The sequence below is a fragment of the Triticum urartu genome, chromosome 3 (assembly GCF_003073215.2).
Source record: "Triticum urartu cultivar G1812 chromosome 3, Tu2.1, whole genome shotgun sequence".
Taxonomy (NCBI): domain Eukaryota; kingdom Viridiplantae; phylum Streptophyta; class Magnoliopsida; order Poales; family Poaceae; genus Triticum; species Triticum urartu.
Genome location: NC_053024.1, coordinates 708,501,523 through 708,528,566, shown reverse-complemented (window position 1 = coordinate 708,528,566; position 27,044 = coordinate 708,501,523). Strand labels below are relative to the sequence as shown.

At 46.5% G+C, this 27,044-nt stretch overlaps 2 protein-coding genes across 2 annotated transcripts; one reads left to right on the top strand and one right to left on the bottom strand.

Annotated features, from left to right (window-relative positions):
- The first annotated feature begins 15,045 nt into the window (after nucleotides 1–15,045).
- On the top strand, nucleotides 15,046–16,053 carry LOC125546096 (glutathione transferase GST 23-like). Its single transcript, XM_048710239.1, has 2 exons — nucleotides 15,046–15,476; nucleotides 15,566–16,053. Exons 1-2 carry the CDS (start codon nucleotides 15,135–15,137, stop codon nucleotides 15,944–15,946), a joined length of 723 nt encoding a protein of 240 aa, XP_048566196.1. The 5' UTR covers nucleotides 15,046–15,134; the 3' UTR covers nucleotides 15,947–16,053.
- An 8,889-nt stretch (nucleotides 16,054–24,942) lies between these two features.
- LOC125546094 (glutathione transferase GST 23-like) lies at nucleotides 24,943–26,172 on the bottom strand. The gene is made up of 2 exons (XM_048710238.1): nucleotides 25,682–26,172; nucleotides 24,943–25,601 (listed from the first exon to the last, which is right to left on the bottom strand). The coding sequence occupies exons 1-2, from the start codon at nucleotides 26,021–26,023 to the stop codon at nucleotides 25,221–25,223; spliced, it is 723 nt and encodes a 240-aa protein (XP_048566195.1). The 5' UTR covers nucleotides 26,024–26,172; the 3' UTR covers nucleotides 24,943–25,220.
- Nucleotides 26,173–27,044: the final 872 nt, after the last annotated feature.

Here is a 27,044-nt window from a genome sequence, read left to right as displayed (position 1 = left end):
TCGGCTAGGGCATAAGTGGAGCACCTCTGTGATTGTTACCGCCGGGTCAGCCGGACGTCTACCTCAGACTGGGTGAAGCCGAAAACTAGCATTCTTAAGAGAATATTCAGTCGGTGAACAAAAGATGACTTTTATTTATTGTCCATATCTGCCCCCAGATGTTTTCACTGCGCTTCTTGTCGCAGTCCGGACATGCACTTTAGGGCATGCCTACCCAGGGAAAGGAACCCTTAACAGAACTATTCTCTCTGGAAGATGTTTCTTACTACCCATGTAATATAACATAACTAGTTGGGCACTTGTCTGATAAAGCACTAATGACCCCTACGCCTGGTCTCCACGCATGCCCCGGTTCTTATATAACCGAGAGGGTATTCAGATACACTCCGGACTGTCGGGTCCCGAGGTTGAAGTGAAAAGGTCCGCCATGACAAACGATCTACAATCCGGCTAGAAGACATCATATATGTCACTTTAAAATTACATAGTCAATTTGACTGGTTGAATTTCTCTTCAATGCCCTCCAATAGGCTGTCTAGTCTACAGTCCTGTTGGGAATACTTTGCGGCCAATTCTACTTGGCCGTACACTAAATTCACAGGGATCTCCTTGCCATCAGGCCCCACAGGTCCGACTTCGGCCATGTGGTTCGGGTCAGCCTTCGTGTACCGTGTCTTCACCATTGCCCAAGCTTCCTTAGCGCCCTGACGGCAGGCTGATATCTTCCATAATCAGAAACGCCGCCGTGCTCCCTTCAGCTTTTCTGCAAGCTCTCCAAGGCCTTCGGGGATCGAGACGGACGGCCACAAGGCCTGGGCAACGCGTTGCATCACCTGCCGAACTCGTTCGTGCAACTGTGCGAGCTCGGGAAGAAGATCACCCGTTGAACTAGGCATCTCCTCGGCGGGACGACCTGTTAGCATACCTACAGACATAACTCTGTCAGCCAGCTTCCTCGCCGAACTCTTTTTCAAAGTTCGTTCAAGCACTTACTAAATATGCCGCGTCGAAGCCGCCGATTCTCCTTAACAGAGTCCAACAGTTGGGCACGAACATCTTTTAGTTCCACGCCCAGCTTGGTGTTGGCATCTTGTAGATCATTCTTCTCCTGCCTCACCCTTGTAAGCACGCTCTCACCGGCCTTCAGCTGGCGTATGAGCTATTGCTTATCCGAATTCACTCCAGCGTCATCCGCAATTTTATCGTCAGATCTGCATATAAAGCCGCACTCTAATATGATACTTATCATTTGATGGATATGTTACCAGAGGGGGTCTCTTTGGGCTCCCCTGCTGCGGCCATTGCGGCCTGGAGTTGGGCTTTGCACTCTTCCAGCTCCTGGGACAGTTGAGTATTCTTTTCTGTAAGAACCTACATAACAAATGATCCTTAAATCAGTTATCCTAACTGTTTCAAGTCTCAGGGGCTACTGATATATATAATCATCAAATTTTCTCACCCGTATGTCTTTTACATACTGCTCCGTGGCTCTGGCTAGACCATTTTGAGTGGCACGGAGGTGCGTGTATCCCGAGTTGAAGGCATCCAATGCCTCTTGGGAGAAACAAGCGTCATGAAGAACAGTTCGGCGACGCCTGTGGTTCATGGCACTTTCCACCTCGGAATGGGTGGCGGACAGTCTATCTGTATCCTCTGTCGGAGGAGCACCCGGTGCATGCCTTGTACTCGTTCCCACCTCTGAGTCCGGCCTTGGAGCCTGCCTTGTGGAGGCGTGATTGGTAGCCTCTCCGGGCATAGTCCGGTGAGCACTCTTTTTCCTGAAAAGAAGGCATGTGCGTTAATATGCCTCTGTAACTAATGTCTTGCAATAAAGACGGCGCGCCATACCGTTGTGCCGGTGCCTCAATGTCTTGTTAATGTGCCTGCTTGGCCTAGCGGCCCCTTGTTGGCTAGTTGCCACAGGCTCGGCCTTCTGTCCCGAGGACCTCCCCTGCAAGACACGGCTGTTATACGGCAATAAAAAAAGAGAAAGCACAAGGACGGATCCCTTTTTAAGTGCTGGGACTTCGGTCTCAGTCACCTGTGAGGCTGGAACTAGCCCAGGGTAATCGGCCATAATGGCCACCAAGGTATTGTCATTACTCCCTTGGTAAAAAAAAACCCGTCGATCAGCTCCACGGATATGTCCAGGTCCTCTTGGGAGGCCAGGTCAAGGGACCGTCCAGGGTCCTCGGGCTGTGGAGGAGGGTTGTTTATCTCCTTTACTGCCTGGCGCAGCTCCTGCGATGAAATTTCCAGAATGAATACTTAAACTACGGGAATACGAAACGGATGGGCGAGAAAAAGTCTCCGCTTACCTAGCTCGGAGGATTGTACATAGAGAATCCGCCCTGCGGGTTGACACAGAGGAATTCCTCCTCTTCTCCCTTGTACAAAGTGGACAAGATCTTTATTAGATCAGCAGCCGATCCCGGCCCTTTGCGGCCGTGGCAGGTGGCGTCATCCTCCCCGTTGAAATCCCACATGGGGTGGCCTCTATACTGGAGCGGCTGCACCCCCCGCATAATGCATATAGCCATGACCTCGACCATGGTTAATCCGGATCGAGCTAAAGAGCTTATCCGGCTCATCAGATAAAGAATGTCCCGGTCGTCTTCCTCCAGGGGCTCCGTGGATGCCAGCTCCGGCGCTTCTTCAAAGGGGCGTTGTCAAACTCAGGAAGGCCGATCCGAATAGGGTCCGGAAGGGGGACATCTTCTATATAAAACCATTCTGAAGGCCAGTCTTCGGACGTCTTCTTCGGGGTCCCGGATAGGTATCCAGTCCCAGCAATACGCCACACTTCGGCTATGCCCACTTGATATATTGACCCCTTCTTAGAACGGGGCACAAGGCAGAACAGCTTCTTCCACAGAGCGAAATGAGCCTCATAGCCCAAAAATAACTCGCAAAGGGCTACGAATCCCGCGATATGCAGCAGGGAGGCAGGCGTAAGGTTGTGCAGCTGGAGGCCATAGAACTCCAGAAGCCCCCGGAGAAACGGATGAATTGGGAATCCGAGCCCTCTTACCAGATAAGGGACAAGGCATACCCGCTCTCCCTTGGAGGGATTGGGACGACTCTCCGCTTGCTCTCCGCCATTATAGGTGGCAAGCCCGGCTCGAACCGGGACCAGGTACGCTGGGGGAAGAAATCCCTTGGACTGAAGCATCACCAATTTGCTGTGCGGGATGGAACATCTCTCCCAATCTCCAGGCTTGGAACTAGGGGTGCGAGAGGAGGAGCTGCGTCGACCGGCCATGGTGGAATGGATCTCTGTCGTGTACGTTCCGATGAAGACTCGGCAAGGAAGGATGATGTGATTTGGATCCGAATCCTCATCTTTTTATATAGGCGGCTCCTTTACATAGCTAGGGCAGTAAATGTGAAAACACCCTGGCTCTTCACATTCGCTCGACACGTAGAAAGTGGCCATTATTGGGTGTAGAAGCCAAGGAGTACAAACCGTCACAAGGAACCGGACATTATTTCGACAGGTACACAGAATTTGGAGAAGGAACCCGCCTTGCAATGCCGAAGACAACTGCGCGCCGGACTCATCGTCATTGAAGCCTGGTTCAGGGGCTACTGAGGGAGTCCTGGATTAGGGGGTCTCCGGACAGCCGGATTATCTCCATTGGCCGGACTGTTAGACTATGAAGATACAAGATTGAAGACTTCGTCTCGTGTCCAGATGGGACTCTACTTGGCGTGGAAGGCAAGCTAGGCAATACGTATATGGATATCTCCTCCTTTGTAACCGACCTTGTGTAACCCTAACCCTCTCCGGTGTCTATATAAACCGAAGGGTTTTAGTCCGTAGGACAACAATCACAACATACAGTCATACCATAGGCTAGCTTCTAGGGTTTAGCCTCTCTGATCTCACGGTAGATCCACTCTTGTAACACCCATATCATCAATATTAATCTAGCAGGACGTAGGGTTTTACCTCCATCAAGAGGGCCCGAACCTGGGTAAAACTTCGTGTCCCTTGCCTCCTGTTACCATCCGGCCTAGACGCACAGTTCGGGACCGCCTACCCGAGATCCGCCGGTTTTGACACCGATAGTTAGGTTTACCTTGATACTTTTGTTGTATTTGCGGATGCTTGCAATAGAGGTTAATCATAAGTGAGATGCTTGTCCAAGTAAGGGCAGCACCCAAGCACCGGTCCACCCACATACCAAATTATCAAAGTACCGAACGCGAATCATATGAACGTGATGAAAACTAGCTTGACGATATTCCCATGTGTCCTCGGGAGTGCTTTACATCATATAAGAGTTTGTCCAGGCTTGTCCTTTGCTACAAAAGGATTGGGCCACCTTGCTGCACTTTATTTACTTTTGTTACTTGTTGCTCGCTACCAATTATCCTATTACAAAACTATCTGTTACCACTTATTTCAGTACTTGCAGAGAGTACCTTGCTGGAAACCGCTTATCATTTCCTTCTGCTCCTCGTTGGGTTCGGCACTCTTACTTATCGAAAGGACTACGATAGATCCCCTATACTTGTGGGTCATCAGGTGGTCAAGCTCGAGCTCCTCAAATCCCTCCATTATTTTGTCCACCATAACCCTAGCATATCCTTCTAGAATCGGCCGACAGTGAAAAGTTGCGCCAGGTTCAGGAGGTGCAACAGAGCCAACAGCCGCCTTGACTTTCATTTTCATCAATTGCGTCATAAGGTGCCAATTTTGAGACTCCGTGATTAAGTCCACGGGGTAGCTAGCAGGAGCCGTGAAGACAGGCTCCAGCAGCTGCAGCTCGGTGGAAGCCACGCTGCTTCTCCACTGAGTTGGCGGGGTAGCTTCGGGGGAAGCTTCGGCGGGTCGCTTGTTGCGATCTGCTTCTCGTTGCTCTATCGCTTGTACCCTTGCGTGCAGCGCCTGAATTTGGATCTGCTCCACTTTCTTCCTCCTCTCCTGGCATTTGTAACCGCCCGCGTCCGGAAATCCAGCCTTCCATGGAATGAAGCCTGGCGTGCCTCGTGTCCGCCCAGGGTGCTCAGGATTCCCGAGGGCCATTGTGAGCTCGTCGTTCTCTCTGTCTGGAACGAACGTCGCTTGCTGCGCTGCCTCGATATACTCCTAAGCCTCATGACGGGTATTCTCAGTTGCTCGTCCGTCCAAACGCACTTCCCTGATACAGGGTACAAGGATCCGCCAACCCCAAAGAACCAAGTCCGGCAACGGTTTGGCCAGTTCAATGTCTCTGGTTCGACCCCTTTATCAATCAAGTCATTCTTAGCCTTGGCCCACAACGGCCGAGCTTTGAGGTAGCCACCTGACCCCGTGCGATGGTGATGCTTCTTCTTCACAGCATTTTTCTTGTTTCTCACTGACACCTTCTTACTCTTGTCCGATGTCTTGTGGGCCACAAATGCGGGCCAGTGATCTCTGATCTTCTCATACCGGCCGGTGAATTCTGGTGTCTCTTCTTTGTCGACAAATTTTTTTAGCTCATTCTTCCACCTCCTGAATAGTTCTGCCATCTTCTTAAGAGCATGAGACTTGATCTATTGCTCTTTAACTGGCTTCTCCGGATCCTCCTCTGGCGATAGGGTGAAATTTGCCTTCAGTGCGGTCCAAAGATCATCTTTCTGCATATCGGAGACATAAGACACCTCAGGCTCTTCTTTAGCCGGCTTAAACCATTGGTGGATGCTGATCGGGATCTTGTCCCTAACAAGAACCCCGCACTGAGCAGCAAATGCTTCCTTTGTACGGATGGGTTCAACCGGCATGCCATCAGACGCAATTGATGTGACCTCAAACCTTTCATCCGAGCGCAACTTTTTCTTCGAGCCTCGTCTCTTTACCGAAGTTGTGCTCGATCCGGAGGGCTAGAAAAAAGAAGAAAGACGAGAGTTAATTAATATTTGTACATATACCAAAACAATGAATGCATCAATTAGCTAGTCAACACAGGCTTAACTAATATATATACCTGGTCGGACTTGGTTCGGTCACCGGAGCCGTCATCACGGTCTCCTTCTTGCACCGGCATTGGGTCACCGAAGCCGTCATCACGGTCTCCTTCTTACACCGGCATTGGGTCACCGAAGCCATCATAATCATAGCCTGCTTCTTCATCCTGTCCTTCCAGACCATCGGTTTTGTTGAGAAACGACATGACAACATCACTTCCTTGTGCAATTATGTCCCCAACACCGCTTCTGTTGCTTCGTCTCGGGGGTGCTCCATAGTTTCTGCAAATATTTACAACATGGCAATTACTATTCAAACATGACAGATGGATATATTAGTGGCAAACGTAGAACTAGCTAGCTAATCACAATAAGGAATCATATTAGTGGCCTCGATGCTCCTTCTCTAGGGTTTGGGGTGGCCTCGGCAACGCTTCAAGGGTTTGGGGTGGCCTCGACAACGCTTCAAGGGTATGGGGTGGCCTCGACGACAACGCTCTTTTAACTTGGTAAATTTGGGTGGCCTCGAGAGAGTTTGTCGGGTAGGGGCGCGGCGGGAGGGGGTAGGACACCGACATCGTTTTTTCTAGGGTTTGGGTGTCCTCGAGAGTTTTGGTCGAGCGAGAGGGCCGGGGGGTGCTCCCTGGTATAAGTTATCACGGTCGAGAGGGGGTATATCGACAACGACGACATACGACGACCCCTCGACCCTCAAACCCTCGGTGACCCTCGACCCTCTACCCTAGCTAGTTCCCGACCCTCGCCCCTCGAACCCTCGGCGACCCCTCCCCCCCTCATGTCGAAGTTATCGGGGAGGGGTATATCGATAACGACATACCCGATAAAAAATAAGAAAAGGAAGAAGAAGAAAAATAAGAAGAAGAAAAATAGGAGAAGAAGAAAAAATAGAAAAATATTCTATTTTTTCTTCTTCTCCTCTGTTCCTTTCTTCTTCTCCACTTTTTTCCTTTTTTCCTCTTCTTATTTATTTCTCCTCTTCTTCTCATTTTTTCTTTTCCTTCTTCCTAAACTAAACATAAAATAAAATAATCCTAAAACTAAACGAAACTTCTCCTCCTCCCTTTTTATTTCTTCTTCTTCTTTTTTTTCATCCTAAAACTTTATGAACAAAATTACAATATAAAAAACAATGAAAATTCTATGAACAAAATTACAACAGAAAAAAATCATAAAATTTTTATAAAGAAATGACATATTCTTTGCATATGAACATACAAACATTTGCATATTCTACAATAATATCACCAAAAAAATCTATGAACAAAAAAAATCCTAACTTTTGCATATGAACATACATACATCATCATCATCATCTACTACAATATGAACAAAAAAAATATTTATGTGAACAGGGGGCCTGCTTTTTCGTCGGCGTCGGGGCGGGCGGCGGCGTTGGGGCGGGCGCCTGGCAGCGTTGGGGCGCGGGGGAGAAGGGGGAGAGGAGGGGGAACGGTGCGGAGAGGCTCACAGTGCAGGCGAGCGGCGGCGAGGTCGGGGCAGGGCGCTCGGCGTCCGCGACGGCGAGGTCGGGCCGGGCAGCGCGCGGCGAGGTCGGGGCAGGGCTCGGCGACGGCAAGGTCAGGGCAGGGCACGTCGAGGTCGGGGCAGGGTGCGGCGACGCCGGGGCAAGGGCGACAGCGACGACGGAGACGGCGGACGGGGGCGTGCGGCACCCTGGCTGTGTTGATGTTGTCAGCATCGTCGGGGCGGCAACCGTGAGATGAGAAGTGAAAATTTTCACAACTCCTGCTTACATATCCAGAGCATTGGTTCTGGTTCATAGCACAAACCGGGACCAATGCACCCTTTACTACCGGTTGTTGCCACCAACCGTGACCAAAGGTCAGTTTTCGGCAGCCGAAAGGGCGGGAAGCGGAGACCTTTTGTTCCGGTTGGTGTCACCAATCGGTACCAAAGGGGGGGCATTCGTATTAGTTGGTGGCACCAACCGGTACGAATGCCCCCCTTTCGTACCGGTTGGTGCCACCAACCGGAACCAAAGGCCTCATGCTGCACGTGTCCAAAACTTTAGTCCCACCTCGCTAGTTGAGAGGGGCGCGTGGTGGTTTATAAGCCCCACTACCGCACCCCTCTCGAGCTCCTCTCAATTGCAGGTTTATGGGCCTAATTGTCACTGCTATGCCTGATGGGCCTACTGGGCCTTCTGCGGGCCTGAATCCTGGCCGATGGTAGGGTTTCTAGTCGTATTCAGGCCGTGGTGGCCCAGTAGTTGGCACTTTTTTTGTTGCTTTATTTTTTTATTTTGTTTCTACTTACAACAAAAAACTTACTGTTGCTATTTTTATTTATTTTATTAAATTTTATTTATTTGACTTTTATAAAGTTTATTTTGTTTATACTTCTTTATGTTACTATTGTATTAAATTTTAATTTGTTTCTACTTATTTATTTTATTAAAGTTTATTTTATTTTATTTTGTTTCTACTTATTTATTGTATTAAATTTTAATTTGTTTCTACTTATTTATTTTATTAAAGTTTATTTTATTTTATTTTGTTTCTACTTATTTATATTATTAAATTTTAATTTATTTAATTTTGTTTCTACTTTTTATTAAAGTTTATTTTGTTTCTTTCTGCTTTTCATGTTTTGAACGGAAAATACTTTAATTATTTCAGTGGCATGAATTTTATATAATTTTAGTTTTAAAAATACTAGAGGTTTATAAAAGCTTTTTAGTTCATTCCTTTTGCTATTAGAGTTTTATAAAAGTTTTTTAGTTAATTTTCTTTTTGCATGGTATCATCATTTCATCCACATAGCATGTGCAAGAAAGTAGAGAGGGTTACGACAAAAACTAGATGCACTTCATGTACAAAACGGACAATCTCTTTCGAAGTATGAAGATTTTATACGGAAACTCGTCTGTTATAAAGGGATTTCATTTTTTTGAACTTATTTGAACTCCAGACTTTTTCTGTGTTCAAAATGCACCATTCAAAGCCACATCATCAATTTTCAACCCTTTCTGACTTCATTTGTTATTTTTCATCCATTTACTGATTAGTTTGAGTTATAAGACCCTGAAATTGAAAAGCATTTCAAATGAACTCTGAAAAGGTTGAAAGTTGGCATGGTATCATCATTTCACCCACATAGCATGTGCAAGAAAGTAGAGAGGGTTACGACAAAAACTGGATGCACTTCGTGTACAAAACGGACAATCTCTTTCGAAGTATGAGAGTTTCATACGGAAACTCGTCTGTTACAAAGGGATTTCATTTCTTTGAACTTATTTGAACTCCAGACTTTTTCTATGTTCAAAATGCACCATTCAAAGCCACATCATCAATTTTCAACCCTTTCTGTCTTCATTTGTTATTTTTCATGCATTTACCGATTATTTTGAGCTATAAGACCCTGAAATTGAAAAGCATTCAAATGAACTCTGAAAAGGTTGAAAGTTGGCATGGTATCATCATTTCACCCACATAGCATGTGCAAGAAAGTAAAGAGGGTTACGACAAAAACTGGATGCACTTCGTGTAAAAACGGACAATCTCTTTCGAAGTATGAGGGTTTCATACGGAAACTTGTCTGTTACAAAGGGATTTCATTTTTTAACTTGTTTGAACTCCATAGTTTTTCTGTGTTCAGAATGCACCATTCAAAGCCACATCATCAATTTAGTACATATAGCTCTCATGAATAGATAAGTGACCAAATTAATAGAAGTTCATCATCACATTAAAAACAATGTACATACGTAGTTCTCATTGAACAACATATAGCTCTCCAGAGCATCTAGTTAAACCATACATTGAAACTATGTAAAACCTTTCAATGCAACTGATGACCCACAAGTATAGAGGATCTATCATAGTCCTTTCGATAAGTAAGAGTGTCGAACCCAACGAGGAGCAGATGGAAATGATAAGCGATTTTCAGCAAGGTATTCTCTGCAAGTACTGAAATAAGTGGTAACAGATAGTTTTGTGAAAAGATAATTTGTAACGAGCAACAAGTAACAAAAGTAAATAAAGTGCAGCAAGGTGGCCCAATCCTTTTTGTAGCAAAGGACAAGCCTGGACAAGCTCTTATATAAGGAAAAGCGCTCCCGGGGACACATGGGAATATCGTCAAGCTAGTTTTCATCACGTTCATATGATTCGCGTTCGGTACTTTGATAATTTGACATGTGGGTGGACCGGTGCTTGGGTGCTGTTCTTACTTGAACAAGCATCCCACTTATGATTAACCTCTATTGCAAGCATCCGCAACTACAACAAAAGTATTAAGGTAAACCTAACCATAGCATGAAACATATGGATCCAAATCAGCCCCTTACGAAGCAACGCATAAACTAGGGTTTAAGATTCTGTCACTCTAGCAACCCATCATCTACTTATTACTTCCCAATGCCTTCCTCTAGGCCCAAATAATGGTGAAGTGTTATGTAGTCGACGTTCACATAACACCACTAGAGGCTAGACAACATACATCTCATCAAAATATCGAACGAATACCAAATTCACATGACTACTAATAGCAAGACTTCTCCCTTGTCCTCAGGAACAAACGTAACTACCCACAAAGCATATTCATGTTCATAATCGGAGGGGTAGTAATATGCATAAAGGATCTGAACATATGATCTTACACCAATTAAACCAACTAACATCAACTACAAGGAGTAATTAACACTACTAGCAACCTACTAGCACCAATCCCGGACTTGGAGACAAGAATTGGATACAAGAGATGAACTAGGGTTTTGAGATGAGATGGTGCTGATGAAGATGTTCATGGAGATTGCCCTCTCCCTATGAGAGGAGCATTGGTGATGATGATGGCGATGATTTCCCCCTCCGGGAGAGAAGTTTCCCCGGCAGAACAGCTCTGCCGGAGCTCTAGATTGGATCCGCCAAGGTTCCGCCGCGTGGCGGCAGAGTTTCGTCCCGAAAGGTTGCTTCTTATTTTTTTCTCGACGAAAGACTTCATATAGCAGAAGATGGTCATCGGAGAGCCACCAGGGGGCCCACGAGGTAGGGGGCACCCCCACCCTCGTGGACAGGGTGTGGGCCCCATGGTCTTCATCTTTGGCGAGTATGTTTCATTATTTATTATAAGGTATTCCGTGGAGTTTCAGGACTTTTGGAGTTGTGCAGAATAGGTCTCTAATATTTTCTCCTTTTTCCAGCCGAGAATTCCAGCTGCCGGCATTCTCCCTCCTTACGTAAACCTTGTAAAATAAGAGAGAATAGCCATAAGTATTGTGACATAATGTGAAATAACAGCCCATAATGCAATAAATATCGATATAAAAGCATGATACAAAATGGACGTATCAGCAACAACAAATGCGATCATAATCACAACCAAGGTAAAAATTGATCCAATGGCATAATGATACCAAGCCTCGGTATGAATGGCATATTTTCTAATCTTCAACAGCATTGCATCCATCTTGATCTTGTGATCATCGACGACATCCACAACATGCAACTCCAGTATCATCTTCTCCTCCTCATTTTTTTATTTTTTCTTCAATTAATTGTTTTCTTCTTCAACTAAATTTAACCTCTCGACAATAGGGTCGGTTGGAATTTCCGGTTCAACTACCTCCTACATAAATAAAATCTATGTCACATTGATCGGCATAATTGTCAAAAACAATAAATGAAGCAAATAGTTATAAAAAGATAATATATACCCCATCTGAATGATAGACAGGACGAGGGCCGATGGGGGATACCAAAACCATCGCACTATATAATAACAAGCAATAATAAAAGTTAGAAAATTAGACAAGTATCTATCTAAAGTAAGAATTATTTTCTTTCAGAAAGAAGATAAGAACAAGAGGCTCATCACGCTGGTGCCGCTGACGAGATCGGCGCGGGAGATCGACGGCGGTGAAGACGGGGACAGGATGTGACGGACCGCTAAACCTATGCAAATCTCGGGGAAAATGGAGTTTGGAGGTCGAACTTCGAGAGAAGAAAGCTTAACTAGCATGGCCCGGGCATTTCATCGAACACCTCACGTGCATAGGAGGTGAGCTAGAGCACCCAATGCCCTCTCCCTCACCGGCCAGCAAAAAACAGAGCACTGTGGAGTGCTCTGCTGCGGCGATGGGGTATATATAGGCAACTTATTTGTCCCAGTTCGTGGCAGTAACCGGAACTAAATCGCCCCCCCCCCTTATGTACCAGTTCTAGGCACGAACCGGTACCAATGGCTGTGGGCCAGGAGCGCGGCCCATTGGTCCCGGTTCGTGCCTAGAACCGGGACAAATGGGTCCAGACGAACCGGGATGAATGCCCATGAGGCCCCGGCCGCCCCCCTGGGCTCACGAACCGGGACTAATGCCCCCCATGGGTCCCGGTTCATGAAGAACCGGGACTAATGGGCTGGCCAGGCCCGAACCAAAGCCCTGTTTTCTACTAGTGTAAGATCTCAAGAATGTAATACAATGTAAGATCTCAAGAATGTAATACAATGTAAGATCTCAAGAATGTAATATGAAAAAAAACTTATATGATTTAGGATTTTATATTCTCTTTCGCATGATATCTATCTATCTACCACTTCCGTCCGGGTTTATTAGGCCCCTGGACCAAAACACAGACCAAGGCAGCCTCGAACGTGAAGATATAGCTTTGATTAGGCTGGTTGTAATGGGGAGTATCATATACTAGTATCATGTATATGATACTAGTCTATGATACTACATCCCTAATGCATAGTATCATAACTTGGTATCATAGAGGACTATATTTATTGGCATACATGACACAAAGTAGCACATCATTTAATATGATACGGTATCATGATATGATACTCAAGCTTCTCTTTCTTCATTTAATTCTATGACACCTCATCAAACTTGCTTATTTGGCATGCATGATACTACCTATGATACTCCCGTTACAGGCAGCCTTAGAGACAGTAGTTAATCTCGAATTTAAAGCCGGTAAACCGGGCCATCGGGCTCGCACTTTTCTCGCATGCACGGTAATCATGGCTGCATGGCCAATCAGAGCGTTTAAAGATGCATGCGCTAGCTGTTCCTTGCATCGCCCGAGGCTTTAAATCTGCATGTGATATTAAATTGGAGAGAAAATCAAGGAGCTTTCCTGGCAAGGGTCTTGTAAAACCATACACGTGTATGTTGCTGAGGCGACTAAGGTAGTATCTGTCTATCTATCTCCAGTCATTTATTGATAACAGATTTCTTATGTGGTCTTGTTCTAAGGGTTCATGACGTGGAATGTTGTATTTTCCTATAGCATTGCTATGTGTTGATTAATAATCTCCAACGTTGTTAAGAGAGAGACCTGATTTGGATGTCGGTCTACTTGCCTCGGACTTAATACTTATATATTAATCATGCCATAAAGAATCATTATAACTATGTGTTACTCTATCAATTGCCGAAAAGTAATTTGCTTACCCGTTGCTCATGAGAGAGAGAGGCCTCCAGTGAACGCTATGGCCCTTGGGTCCATTCACTTTATATTTACCAAAACCCTAAAAATATCATGTTGCAATTTATTTACTTTTTTTATTTTACATATCTACTCCTATCAGACTTGATCCTTACAATTGGCGATAACAAGGGGCTTTACAACCCTCTTGTCTTCGTTGGGTGCAAGTATTTTGTGTGTGTGTGTGTGTGTGTGCGTGTAGGTACCGCTTATCTTGTTTGTGTCGCGTGTCATACTAGCTAGTTCAATAAATCTTGGTTCTTAATTGTGGGAAATACTTTTTACTACTACACTACATCACCCTTCCTCTTCAGGGAAATCCCAACATTATCACAAGTAACAGCAGTCCCCGACATCCACTGCCGGGCACGTGCCCTATTGCATCGATGTCAACGAGGCGCCACTCCTTTTCTCGGTGTCTGCATCGCCACAACTTGTCTGGACACAGATACTTGGCGTGGAGCAGCTCGGTGCCCGCACTCTATTTGCAAGTATGTCTCAACCTGGTGAGCTGAGCCGTCGTACATTGATGTGGATAGGTTGATGTTTGAAATGATCCATGATGAAGGCCGAGGCTGCTACCAGGACGGGCATGTGGATGACTTGGAGTCCATGCACCAGGGCACGTACACCCAGCTGGACACTGAACCGGGCATGTACACCAAGCCGGACACGTACATCCAATCCAGCACGTACACCCAACAGTCTGATTGGGTCACAGGCTAGCAGGAGCAGGAGAGGAAGACGTTGACAACAACGACCTTGATCTAGATGAATTTGCTGTCGATCCAAAGAAGAAGGGTAGAGGAGAAAGTTTCAACATGACGGAGAAGAGTTGCTGTGCGATGCGTGGTTGGACACTAGCATCAATCCTATCCATGGCACAAAGCAAAAGGGCGCAATAGTTTGGGCCAACATCCATACTTGGTTTCATGAGCATAAGCATTTCAAGCCCTACACCGACGAACTAATCAACAACCGTGGGATAAAGTCTCTCAACCATTGATTGTACATCATTCAATAGGTTGTGTCCAAGTATTGCGGCCATTTGAAGCAAACAACCGAACGGTAGCCAAGTGGTGCGCAAATCACCAAGCCAACAAGTTGTTATATGTATTGATCATTTGCCCAGATATACAACTTGTTGGCAGGATATGCTCGGTGTGTTGGTCATTTGGTCAAATTGGATATGCAAATCGCTGATAATGTTGTACTTTATAGCCTTCCCGTGCGTGCAATTTGTTCTTGCAGTTATAGATTGTTTTACTTTGATGATAATTTAAAGTTATAGATTGTTTTACTTTGATGATAATTTAAAGTTGTAACATGGATTCTTTCTTTTTAGGGAAACGCTTGCCTTACCTCTCTGGGCGCATGTTCTTAGCGTGTCTCTTTCTGTAATATTTTCTGCAATATCACGTGTTTTAGAAAATTGTCTTCGGCAACAACTTAAAACGTCAAAACGTGGCCACCACAAGCGTCAAAACGCCCACCATTCAAACGTCGTGTCGCCATCACAAGCTAATAACAATTGTCTGGAGCTAGCTTTAGGCCGTGGAAGTACATGGCACACTTAAATTAACTTATCACTAATCTTTCGATGATCGATGCGAAGCTGCCGTGAAGTTTCTCGCAAACGCACGAGGACGAAATATATAACTGACGACCGAGGCGGCCGGCCGGAGCTAGACACACATACATCCCGGCGAAAAATCAGGCGGGCGGGGCATGGAAGGGAGGAGCAAGGCCGCCGCGATGTCGTCGGAGCAGGTGAGGCTCATCGGCTGCTTCGGCAGCCCGGTGGTCCACCGCGCCGAGCTGGCCCTGCGCCTCAAGGGCGTCCCCTACCAGCTCATCGAGGAGGACCTCAACAACAAGAGCGAGCTGCTGCTCACGCACAACCCCGTCCACAAGACCGTCCCCGTGCTCCTCCACGGCGACCGCTCCATCCCGGAGTCGCTCGTCATCGTCGAGTACGTCGACGAGGCCTTCTCCGGCCCGCCGCTCCTTCCCGTCGACCCCCTCGCCCGCGCCAACGCCCGCTTCTGGGTTCGATTCCTCGAAGAGGAGGTACAGACGTACAGCAACCGCAGTAATTCCGCACACAACTTTCAGTTTTCATGGTTTTCACTCGATGACTCTGCTACATGGGCATGCAGTGCAAGAAGCCTATGTGGATGGCGCTGTGGGCGGACGGCGAGGCGCAGGCTGCGGCGGCGACGGAGACCAAGGAAAAGCTGACGCTGCTGGAGGCGCAGCTGCCGGAGGGGAAGAGGTTCTTCGGCGGCGACGCCATCGGCTTCCTCGACATCGCCGCCGGCGGGGCGCTCGCGCACTGGATGGGAGTGTTCGAGGAGATGGCCGGGGTGCGGCTGCTCACCGAGGAGGACCACCCGGCGCTGTGGCGCTGGGCGAGGGAGTACAGGGCCGACGAGACCGTGCGTCAGTGCCTCCCGGACAGGGCCCGCGTGCTCGCCGCCTTGGCGGCGAGGAAGGATCTATATGTTTCCATTGCTAAGGTCATGGCTGCACAGAAGTAGCGTACTGGTCAACGCTGCCGAAATCAGGGCTATGTATACATGTCGATGCATATCCAAAGTGTATCCGATGTTCTTGGAATAAAAAAAAGCTCAATAAAGTTTTTTCAGATCCTACTCCGACAAGGTGATCGGTTATATGATTTGGGATGGATTTGGAATCCAGCCTGTTCACGCAAGGATGGTGCAGTGGCGGCGGCATCCTCGCAGTGGACATGTGTCCTCGGGCTTCGTCGTTGCGACGATGTTTGCTTCAGCGCTAGCGCGGAGCTTGGGAGGTAGTCCAGGAGCGGATGCAGATTGTGATATGCACCGGCGGTATCTGGAAGATGGTGGATCGTGTGTTGGGTTCGCGGTACGTGGATGACAGGTATGAATTCCTCCTCCGATGTCTTAGTCGTGTGGGGTTGCTAGATCTGGAGTTCGATGGCGCGTCCGGGGTGTTGGCCCGGTCTGATTCGTTCAACGGTAATAATTTCGCCTTTGGCGAGTCACCTTGGAGGTCCGCAAAGCTGCATATCAGCGATAGAATCGCGTCGAGCTCGGGTGTGGAGGTGGTCCATCATTTTTTTTGGTGGCTGTTGTGGTGTCAGAGGGTGGTGACGGGTGTTGCTGTCAAGCTCAGAGGTTTCTTCAGTCTTATTTGTAGTTTTACTTCTTGGCTGGTGTTCCTTTGTACGAAGACTAGCGTTTTACTATTTGTTCAATTTTACCAAGTCGGTATGTACGTGGCTTATACAATGTTTCTTATGATATAAATCAGACATGTATTACCAGTGTTCAAGAATTCACCCGATTAATCAGTTAACGGGCCAGTTAATTGCTACTCATAGCATGGCCGAATCGAATAACAGCTAATCGTCACGTTAACTTTAGTAGAAAAGGGGGCTTTGGTCCAGGCCGGGTAACCCCATTAGTCCCAGTTCAGTCCAGAACCGGGACCAATGGGGGCATTGGTCCCGGTTCGTGAGCCCAGGGGGCCGGCCGGGCCACGTGGGCCATTGGTCCCGGTTCATCTAGACCTTTTGGTCCTGGTTGGTGGGATGAACCGGGACCAATGGGCCTCGCTCCTGGCCCACAACCATTGGTCCCGGTTCGTGCCTCAAACTGGGACTAAAGATTAGACCTTTAGTCCCGGTTTGAGGCACGAACCGGGACTAATGGGGATGAGACCTTTAGTCCCGGTTCGTGCCACGAACCGGTACTAAAGGTCCCATTTTCAAACTATACCCCCCCCCCCGGTGGATCGCCTTTTCAGTTTTAAAAAAATAAAAGAAAATGATGGAAATATCAAAAAAATAAAAGAAAATAAGTTTCCCATGTGATATGTGGTCTAATTGTTGGGAAAATTTGCAAATGTGAATTTTGACTTTATTTGTAAAATCTCTCTGAAATTTGTAAAAATGAGCATAACTTTTGCATACTAACTCGGATGAAAAAGTTTTTTATATGAAAAATCATCTACTCGAAAAGTTACATCCCCGTTAAACATTTTTAAAATCCTCAAAAACCTAATAGAAAAATAGTTACGGGGCTTTTAAGATATAGAGTGAAAAAAATCGAAAAAAATTCAAACAGTGGGCAAACTGTGGTCAAACAATGGTCAAACTAATTATTCTAGAATATTAGTGTTACTAAATAATTATTTCAGTTATTTCAATTTTGGTCAAACTGTGGTCAAACTGTGGTCAAACAATGGTCAAACTAATTATTCAAGAAATATTAGTGTTACTAAATAATTATTGTTTTTTAAAACAATAGTTTCAAAATAAAACTATGAAATGTGTCACTTCATGCTCAAGCAAAATTCCTAAAGGTTAATAGGATTGACATCTTAGTATTGTCAGGAAAACAATAAGTGCAGACTTGGAACGAGGGAGAATAGAACCCGGAAGTTAAGCGTGCTCAGGCTGGGGGAGTGGGAGGATGGGTGACCGGTTGGGAAGTTAGATGATTTGGAATGATGAGGGGTGATTAGAGGATAAATTGAGAAGTGATAAGGGGTGGTGATTACAGACTAAAGGTTAAAATAATTCAGAAATTTGAAAATAAAAAATTTCAAAAAAATTCAAAAAAAAATTCAGAAAAAAATATCATAAAATTTCCTTTAGTAGGTGGAGCTCCACGTGGCCGCGCCCTTTAGTCCTGGTTCTGGATTGAACCGGGACTAAAGGGAGAGGCATTAGTACCGAAATTTTAGTCCCGGTTTCAGAACCGGGACTAAAGTCCCTTATGAACCAGGACTAAAGGCCCTTTCTACTAGTGTTGTTAGGCCGATTCATTGGCCAGTTAGACCGATTAATCATTTGTCATGCTGATTAGTCCTTGCTGGCCCATTAATAGGTGGGCAAACAAAGCCCAAAATTTTGGCCTATAACCCCTTCCAGCCCCATGTCGCTCCTTAATAGATAGGATTAATAGTTTTGCCTACTCTCTATGCTTTTCATATGTGTATGACAGCATATTTTGGTATACTACATAGCTGGGAGCATAAGAGTATGGTATAATACATTAAAAAAACTATATATATGTTGGCAAGTTTCTATTCAATCTACCGATTAATGGTCGACTGATTAATCCAGTCAATAGGCCGATTCATCGATTAATCGCTACTCCTAGACTAACCAAGCAGCTACCAGTTAATGATTTCTTGAACATTGCGTATTACGATGAAAAAGGAATAAAAAAAGGGAAAAGTGCGTCCGCCGCCTCCTATGTTCATGCTTCTTATCCACTCTCACCCGCCCAAGTTGGATTTCTAAATCGGCCGGACCAGTCTAGACGTTTGAATCCCATAGAGCAGCCAGAAATCGAGGAGCTCTCGCGGAGTTCGGATGTCCGCCACACTGGACTCTAATACCCCGGACCAACCCAAACACCATTTGAAGCATGCGCATTTTCACAATCTGCCACTACTTCCACACCTGACAAGATGTCGCCTTCAATCGTGAAGGGGCGGCGTCCTCGTCCAGGGAAGACTCGTCGTCATCATCCCTGCAGAAGGCGAATCTATCGAGCATCATCCAGTTTGGGGCGGAGCCAGCGGCGGACATGGGAGTGGATCGACAGGGAGTGCAAATTCTTTTCTTCTAGGGTTTCAGTGCTAGATGTCGACTGCGGGAAAAGGGGACTTGCGATTCAATTCCCTTCTTTCTTTGTTCGGATTGTCTTAGTATCATCAACAATTAGTGCTAGAAAAAAAAAACCATCAACACTATTATTCTACTTGATGTGGGGTTCAAAGTCGAATGCCATCCTAGACGCACTTAATGCAATAACCACTGCACCGCAATCACTTTGATGTTTTATATAAAAAAACAACAACCCTATCTCAACCTTGTTTCAGTCCTATTATAAATTATCTAAAAAAAAGAAAACGTTTTTTTGAAAAATAATTCACAATTTTGTAAATAAATTGTCGATTTTGCAAAAACAAATCACGTATTAAAAAATGTTCAGAAATTTGGAAAAAGTGAAACAATTTTTCAAGTTCAAGAATTTGGAGAAAGTCCACCGGATTTTAAAAAAAAATGTTCACAGAGGCCGGAGGTGTGCGCCGTTTGCGGAAGGGTTTACCGTACCTCTCGCCTGACGCGAGACGGCAGGACCGCTTGCCCCAAGCGCCTGCGATGTTGGTCCGGCCCAGGTGAGGGGCATTAAGCGCTCGTTTTTTCTTCTTCCTGTTTTTGGCATCTTTTGTTTGTTTTCTTGAAAATATTAATCATGCATTTGAAATATGTTAAACATGTATATTTTTGTAATATATACGAAAAATGTGCAACGGGTATGAAAAAAAGTTGACATCAAAATATATGTTTGAAAAAATGTTAATCATGTATTTGAAAAATGTTACAATGTATATACAAAATATTTCTGATGTATAAAAAAATGTGCAAGGTGTGTGGAAACAAGTATACATAAAAATTATTAAAAAATGTAAACGTGTATATAAAAATGTTGCTGATGTATAAGAAAAATGAACAACCTGTATCAAAATATATGTTTGGACAATGTTAACCATGTATTTGAAAAATGTTTAAATGTATATAAAAATGTTTATGTATACCAAAACTGTATAATAGGTATGGTAAATAAAATAGGCATCAAACTTATATTTTAAAAAATATTGATCATGTATTTGAAAAATGTTAAACATGTACTAAAAAATGTACCTAGTGTATATGAAAAATGTAGACTTGTGTATTTGAAAAAAATGTTGGCCATGTATTCAAAAAGGTTTTCAAAAAAATGTATCAAAATAAAAATATACCGCGTGTATTTGTAAAGAAAATGTAGAGTTGATTAAAATGAACACATATGCTTCCTTTCTTGTGGGGTCGGGATCAAGCACAATGAATGCAGTCGTCAGGAACAGTGGGGGCTGAGATCAGGTGACTTACCTCTTGACAGTCACGCTGTAACATGCGGCTATAAATCCAACATTCATTATTGATCCAACATGCAACAACGGTTGAAGGTCTAAGACGGCCCAGACTTCAGCGATTTAAATCACATGATTGGAACCCTGTCTGTTCTGGGGGAGCAACTAGTTAACGAACGCTTCTTCGGGAGCGTCGCAACGATCAGCGTCACTTGGCGCGCTCTCAGCCATTCGTCACGTGTCGCGCTCTGGACGTTCCCTCTGAATTTTTTTTATTTTTTCGCACGTGTTTTCGGCTTTTTAAACGGTTTTTTTTCTAGGTTTTTTTGACGTTTTGGTTTTCTTCCAGTCTTCCTTAGCTTTTTGATGGAAAAAAAATTTGAAACTTTTTTTTGCGTGGAAAAATGTGTTTTCTTTTTTTCGCGAAAGTCATATTTTTTTCCATGAGAGGCACGCTTGTGCTTTAGCGAGAGTCACGGCCATGCCTTTCGGAAACGAACAAAAAAACGCGTTTTCTGTTTTTTTTTCTTTTGCGAGAGTTACGGTTTTGTTTCCCCGAGAGGCACGGTTGTGCTTTCGCGACAGTCACGGCCGTGCCTCTCGGAGGAAAAAGAAAACACGTTTTCTGTTTTTTTTTCACGAGAGTCACGGTTTTGCTTCCGCGAGAGACATGGTTGTGTTTTCACGAGAGTCACGGTCATGCCTCTCGAAAAGGGAAAAACAAAACGCGTTTTCTATTTTTTTTCTTTCGCGAGAGTCACGGTTTTGCTTCTGCGAGAGGTACGGTTGCGCTTTCGTGAGAGTCATGGCCGTGCCTCTCAGAAAGGGAAAAAAATACGTGTTTCTTTTTCTTTCGTGAGAGTCACGGTTTTGCTTCTGCGAGAGGCACGGTTGTGCTTTCGCGAGAGTCATGGCCGTGCCTCTCGGAAACGAAAAAACACGTTTTCTATTTTTTTTCCTCTCACGAGAGTCACGGTTTTGCTTCCACGAGAGGCACGGATGTGATTTCGCGAGAGGCACGGACGTGCCTCTTTCGGAAAGGAAAAAAAAACATGCTCCCGGTTTGTTTTTTCATGAAAAAAAGTTCGTCAAAACCTATCAACATGGGATCTAGTTTTGAAGATCTCGACGCGAGGAATTCAATAACGAAAACGGTTCGAGATTTGGATGCACGGTTTAGAAGATAAAACGTTTTGAATAAACGGATCTACGAAAAAAAGGAAAACTCTCAGATTGCGACAAGTGGCGCGCTGCATGTGCGCCACTTGTCGCGACCTGGAAAAGTGGAGTGTTCTTTACAACGAGTACTCCTTAATTAGTGATTTCGCTGTTCTATACATGTTTTCGATGCCTCTGCATGCATCCGTCTAAACCTACCAATCTGCTATTAAGTCAACCATAAATCAACCACAAATCAATCTCCACAAAAAGAAAAGATCAAAAAATCAGCCAGATCAAGCACACATCAATCTCTATAAAATTCAAAACAACAAAAACTCAGCCTTTTGTAGTTTTGATTTTTGTAGACATTAAGAGCATCTACAGCCGAGCCCTTCATACCCGTCTCAAACCACTGGGGCAGACCGTTCGACGACTAGTAAAAAAAAAATCAACCCAACCGAACCTTTCAAACCATGAACAAACGTTTAAGTAGACCGGCACCCCTTATATCTAGCCTAAATATAGAATAGATATGAGACGGCCTGAACATGTTCGGACGCGCCCGCTTGACAGGACCGACTTACCACCGACCCCACAGCTGTCCCATAAAAAACCCCAATCCGGACGTCCGGAGCGAGGGTTTGGAGCAAGGCGTCTTTGGCCTTCAACTGTTGCTATACGTTGGATCAATAATGAACATTGGATATAAAGCCGCATGTTACAACGTGACTCCAAGAGGCAAGTCACCTGATCCCGGTCAAAACAGCGGAGATCTGCCGTTCTTCTCAATGGGCGTCCAAACTGGCATTTGTGAAAGTGCAGTGGAGGCTGAGGGAATTGTAGTTCTCGTTGGTCTGAATGATGGCGTAGTAATTGCTGAATTGGACTGTCATTGGTGGTTCGGGCCCTAAGAGCAACTCCAACACGGCGACCCATTTTGTCCGCATACATTTGTTTGAATCGGTGTGGACAGAAAAGTTGGCTCAATGCACAGACCTAAACGGACGCGCGTCCGTTTTTTGTCCGCCTGCCGAGTGTCGACCCATTTTTGAGCCTCATTTGCGTCGGCGCGGACACAAAATGGATGTCCCCCGCGCCCGCCTACTCTTCCCATTGGCCCGCTATATGGTGGCACGTTGGCTATCCTCTCCCATTCCAATAGCAAACCCTCGCCCGCCTCCTTCGTCACCGACGCCACCGCCCATATTTTCGGTGCCTCTGCCAGTTGTCGGTGCCGCAACATCCCCCCCTACAACGCCGCCATCTCCCATGTCGTCGCCATCGCCGTCTTGCCACCAGGGATCCGAAAGCTTCCCACCCCCCACTCCCCGACACAGCCGCGACCAAGAAGCCGCCTCGCCGCCCCGCCAGCTCCTTTGCCCTAACATCGGCACGCTCGTAGGACACCGGCACGCTCGTCGGACGCCGCCAGGGCAGCTAGCTGGTCCGAGGGCGGCGCGACTCCCTTCACCGACCGGCTCCTTCGTCGACGCCCGCAAGTTGTTCGACAGTTTGCCAAGGTACAGAATGGACTGCGCCGACGAGTTATTTTTTCATAATTTCCTTTGCGACTCCGAAGATTCCTTGTCCGATGATGAGGGAGAGATCTTGGCTGCTGTGTTGGTCCATCACCACCTCAATAGCCAGCGGCTATTGTTCCGTGGCACCATTCTGGGGCACTTTCCGGCGTTGAACCGCAACCGAGAGAGCGGGCATTTCCTTCTTTGGAAGGACTACTTTGACACAATGAACCCGTTGTTTAAACATCAGAAATTTCGCTGCCTTTTCCGTATGAGTATGCATCTTTTCAACCGTATTAGAGAAGGGGTGGTCGGCTACGATGACTATTTCGAGTGCAAAGAGGATGCCCTTGGAAAGATTGGCTTCTCCTCTTATTAGAAATGCACTGCAACCGTCCGGATGCTTGCATACGGAGTGTCCGGTGATCTCATTGACGAGTATGTCTGTATGAGCAAATCTACATGCCTAGACTCCATGTATAAGTTCTGCAAGGCTGTGATTGCTGTGTTTTGGCCCTGAGTACTTGAGAGAGCCGACTCCTCAAGATATAGCCTGCTTGTTGGCGATGAATGCCAGCAGGGGCTTCCCAAGGATGCTGGCAACATAGACTGCATGCACTGGGAGTGGAAGAACTGCCCTTCTGCTTGGCAAGGGCAGTATAAGGGCCATGTCAGGGCTTGCACTGTCATACTTGAGGTCATGGCATCTCAAGATATATCTGGATCTGTCACTCTTTCTTTGTATGGCCGGATCATACAATGATATCAACGTGCTTCAGGGCTCGCCGGTCTTTGCTAGGCTTGCCAAAGGCAACAACCCACCGATAAATGTTACCAACAACTTCCAGAACTACGACAAAGGATACTACCTGGGACGATATCTATCCTTAGTGGACCACTATTGTGAAGACAATCCCTAACCCTGTTGGAGGGAAGAGGAAAAGATTTGTCCAAGAGCAAGAGAGTGCTAGGAAGGACGTCGAGCGTGTCTTTGGTGTTTTGCAATCTCGATGGGCATCGTTCGGTATCCTGCTAGGACTTGGAGCACGAAGAAACCGTGGGAGGCGATGATTGCTTGTGTGATCATGCACAATATGATCGTAGAAGATGAGCGCCCGGAACGTCTCTACGATCGAGGGTTTCAGTTTCAGGATGAGGATGTTGTGCCTGAGCATGGAGGAGCGGCAACATTTGAACAGTTCACCCAATTTCATCATGACATGCGTGATTGGGAAACTCACATGCAACTGCAAAATGATTTAGTTGAGCATATGTGGGCTCATGTTGGCAACCAATAGATGTATGTTTTTTATCCGACTTGCAAAACTATGTGAGAATATTTTCTTTTATTCGGCTTGTAAAACTATACTATTTATTTGGTTGAAACTATGTTATTTATTTGGTTGTGGACTATATGTTCGCTTGTGAAATAATGTAAATTTGTATGTGAAATAATGTAAAATTTGTGCTATTTGTTGAAAAAGGGAGGCTAGCCGGCCACGCTGACATATATGGGTCGGCGGGTTGGACGCACCGTCAACCCTAAACAGACGGACTCCGAGAGGGCGGTCGACCCAAATAAACAAAAGGTAGATAAAAACATCGTCCGTTTAGGTCGCGTGTTGGAGTTGCTCTAAACTCTGAAACATCCAACACTTCCAAGCTGTTCCCTGTTATGTGTGATATGAAGTAGATATCGAAGCACTTCAAATCCCATCAGGCCACGTTGGTTGGCAGAGACCAAAACAAGATAGCTGACAGCCTTGCCGTTTGGGCTACAATTTGAGGCGACTTTTTCTGTCTCGCGGACACCCCTAGTGAATTCAGACAAATGCTACATGATGATTGTAGCCTGGGTGTGTGATCACTCCTTCTAGTCTTTGATCTCAAAAGAAAAAAAAAGGTCGACAAATGAAGAATGCCCTCACGCCCCACCATCTAAAACCGGGGTACATGTTGATTGATACAGACCCGATAATATATGTTCGGGTTAAGTACACCGATGCAATTAGATTATGCTGGTTAACAACCATGGCTAACTCTAGCATGGCCTCATTGCTCACAAATCAAGCAAAGTTGGCTCCAAGTGGCCAGTATATATACCCCACAACGGCCGAAGACAGGGCGACAAATTGCTCTTTTTTATTCCATCGGATCCACTTTCCACAACGGCCGAAGCATTGACTTTGCATCCCCTTCTTCGTCGTGAAATGTGCTACTTCTGTGCAGCCATGGCCTTGGCAATGGAGACGTAGAGGTCCTTCCTCGCCGCCAAGGCGCCGAGCACGCGGTCCCTATCCGGGAGGCACTGCCGCACGGCCTCGTCCGCCCTGTACGCCCTCGCCCAGCGGCACAGCGTCGGGTGGTCCTCTTCGGTCAGCAGCCGCACGCCGGCCATCTCCTCGACCACCCCCATCCAGTGCGCGAGCGCCCCGCCGACGGCGATGTCGAGGAAACCGATGGCGTCGCCGCCGAAGAACCTCTTCCCCTCCGGCAGCTGCGCCTCCAGCAGCGTCAGGTTCGCCTTTGTCTCCCTCGCCGCCGCTGCCTGCGCCTCGCCGTCCGTCCACAGCGCAATCCACAAAGGCTTCTTGAACTGCGCAGGCGTATAGCAGAATCGTCGAGTGTTCAAAAATGAAAGCTGGGTGCTGAATTGAATTACGGCGGTTGCTGTACCTCCTCTTCGAGGAATGTTGCCCAGAAGCGGGCGTTGGCGCGGGCGACGGGGTCGACAGGAAGGAGCGGCAGGCCGGCGGGGAAGGCCTCGTCGACGTACTCGACGATGACGAGCGACTCCGGGATGGAGCGGTCGCCGTGGAGGAGCACGGGGACGGTCTTGTGGACGGGGTTGTGCGTGAGCAGCAGCTCGCTCTTGTTGTTGAGGTCCTCCTCGATGAGCTGGTAGGGGACGCCCTTGAGGCGCAGGGCCAGCTCGGCGCGGTGGACGACCGGGCTGCCGAAGCAGCCGATGAGCCTCACCGGCTCAGATGACATCGCGGCAGCTTTGCTCCCTTCCATGCCTCGCCAGCCTGATTTTTCGCTGGGATGTATGTGTATCTGGCTCCGGCGAGAGTATTTCCCTTGCGAGAAACTTCACGGCAGCTTCGCATCGAAGATTAGCGATACGCTCTTAAATTAATCATGCCATGTGTCTTCCAGGGCTGAAAGCTCACCTTTCGCATCTCGAAACGACAATTATCAGCTTGTGATGATGACACGGCGTTTTGATATTTTTCCATGGTAATATGTGCCTTATTTATATATCATATAAATATCATAATACATCGGCCTGATATTTTTTCCTTCTGATAGTAGATGTTATCCTTTGCACAAAGGAACACCAAGCAAGAAAGAGAACAATCAAGACCGAAGAATATTCTAAGCTTGACACGAACACCTGTCACCTGCCTCCGACACCATCACAACTGCCATCAAAGAAAAAAAAAGACAAATCACCTCCTCATCCGAGCTCGACGCAGTTCATCACTAATATGCAGCTTTGTGGACCTCTGGCTCACCAAAGCCGATGCCATTGTCGTTGAATGAATCAGATCGAGGCAACACCCCGGACACGCCATCGAACTCCAGATCGTACGACTAGGACGTCACAAGAGTAAACCATACCTGCCTGCCACGAACCCAGCACACGATCCACATCTTCCACATGCCACCGATGCAAATCTGCATCCGCTCCTAGACAACTTCCAAGCTCTGCGCTGACGCTGGAGCAAACGCCGTCGCAACGACAGAGCCCGAGGACACAAGTCCACCATGAGGATGTCGTCGTTGCCACGTCATTTTTATTTGAATAGACTGGTTTCCAAATCCAACCCCAATGCCGATCGTCTCCTTGGGAAGGATTTGCAGATTCTTTATTTAGCGCCGTCATAGCCATCGCCGAAGCCACGAGGAACAACCCAAAACTCTAAGCTACTAATGCCTAAAAGTATCCACACGCGTAGATCTTGGGATCCCCTCACCACTGACGACCGAGGTCGCTGGCGAAGGGGAGCCGTTGGAGGATGGAGGGGGAGGGAAG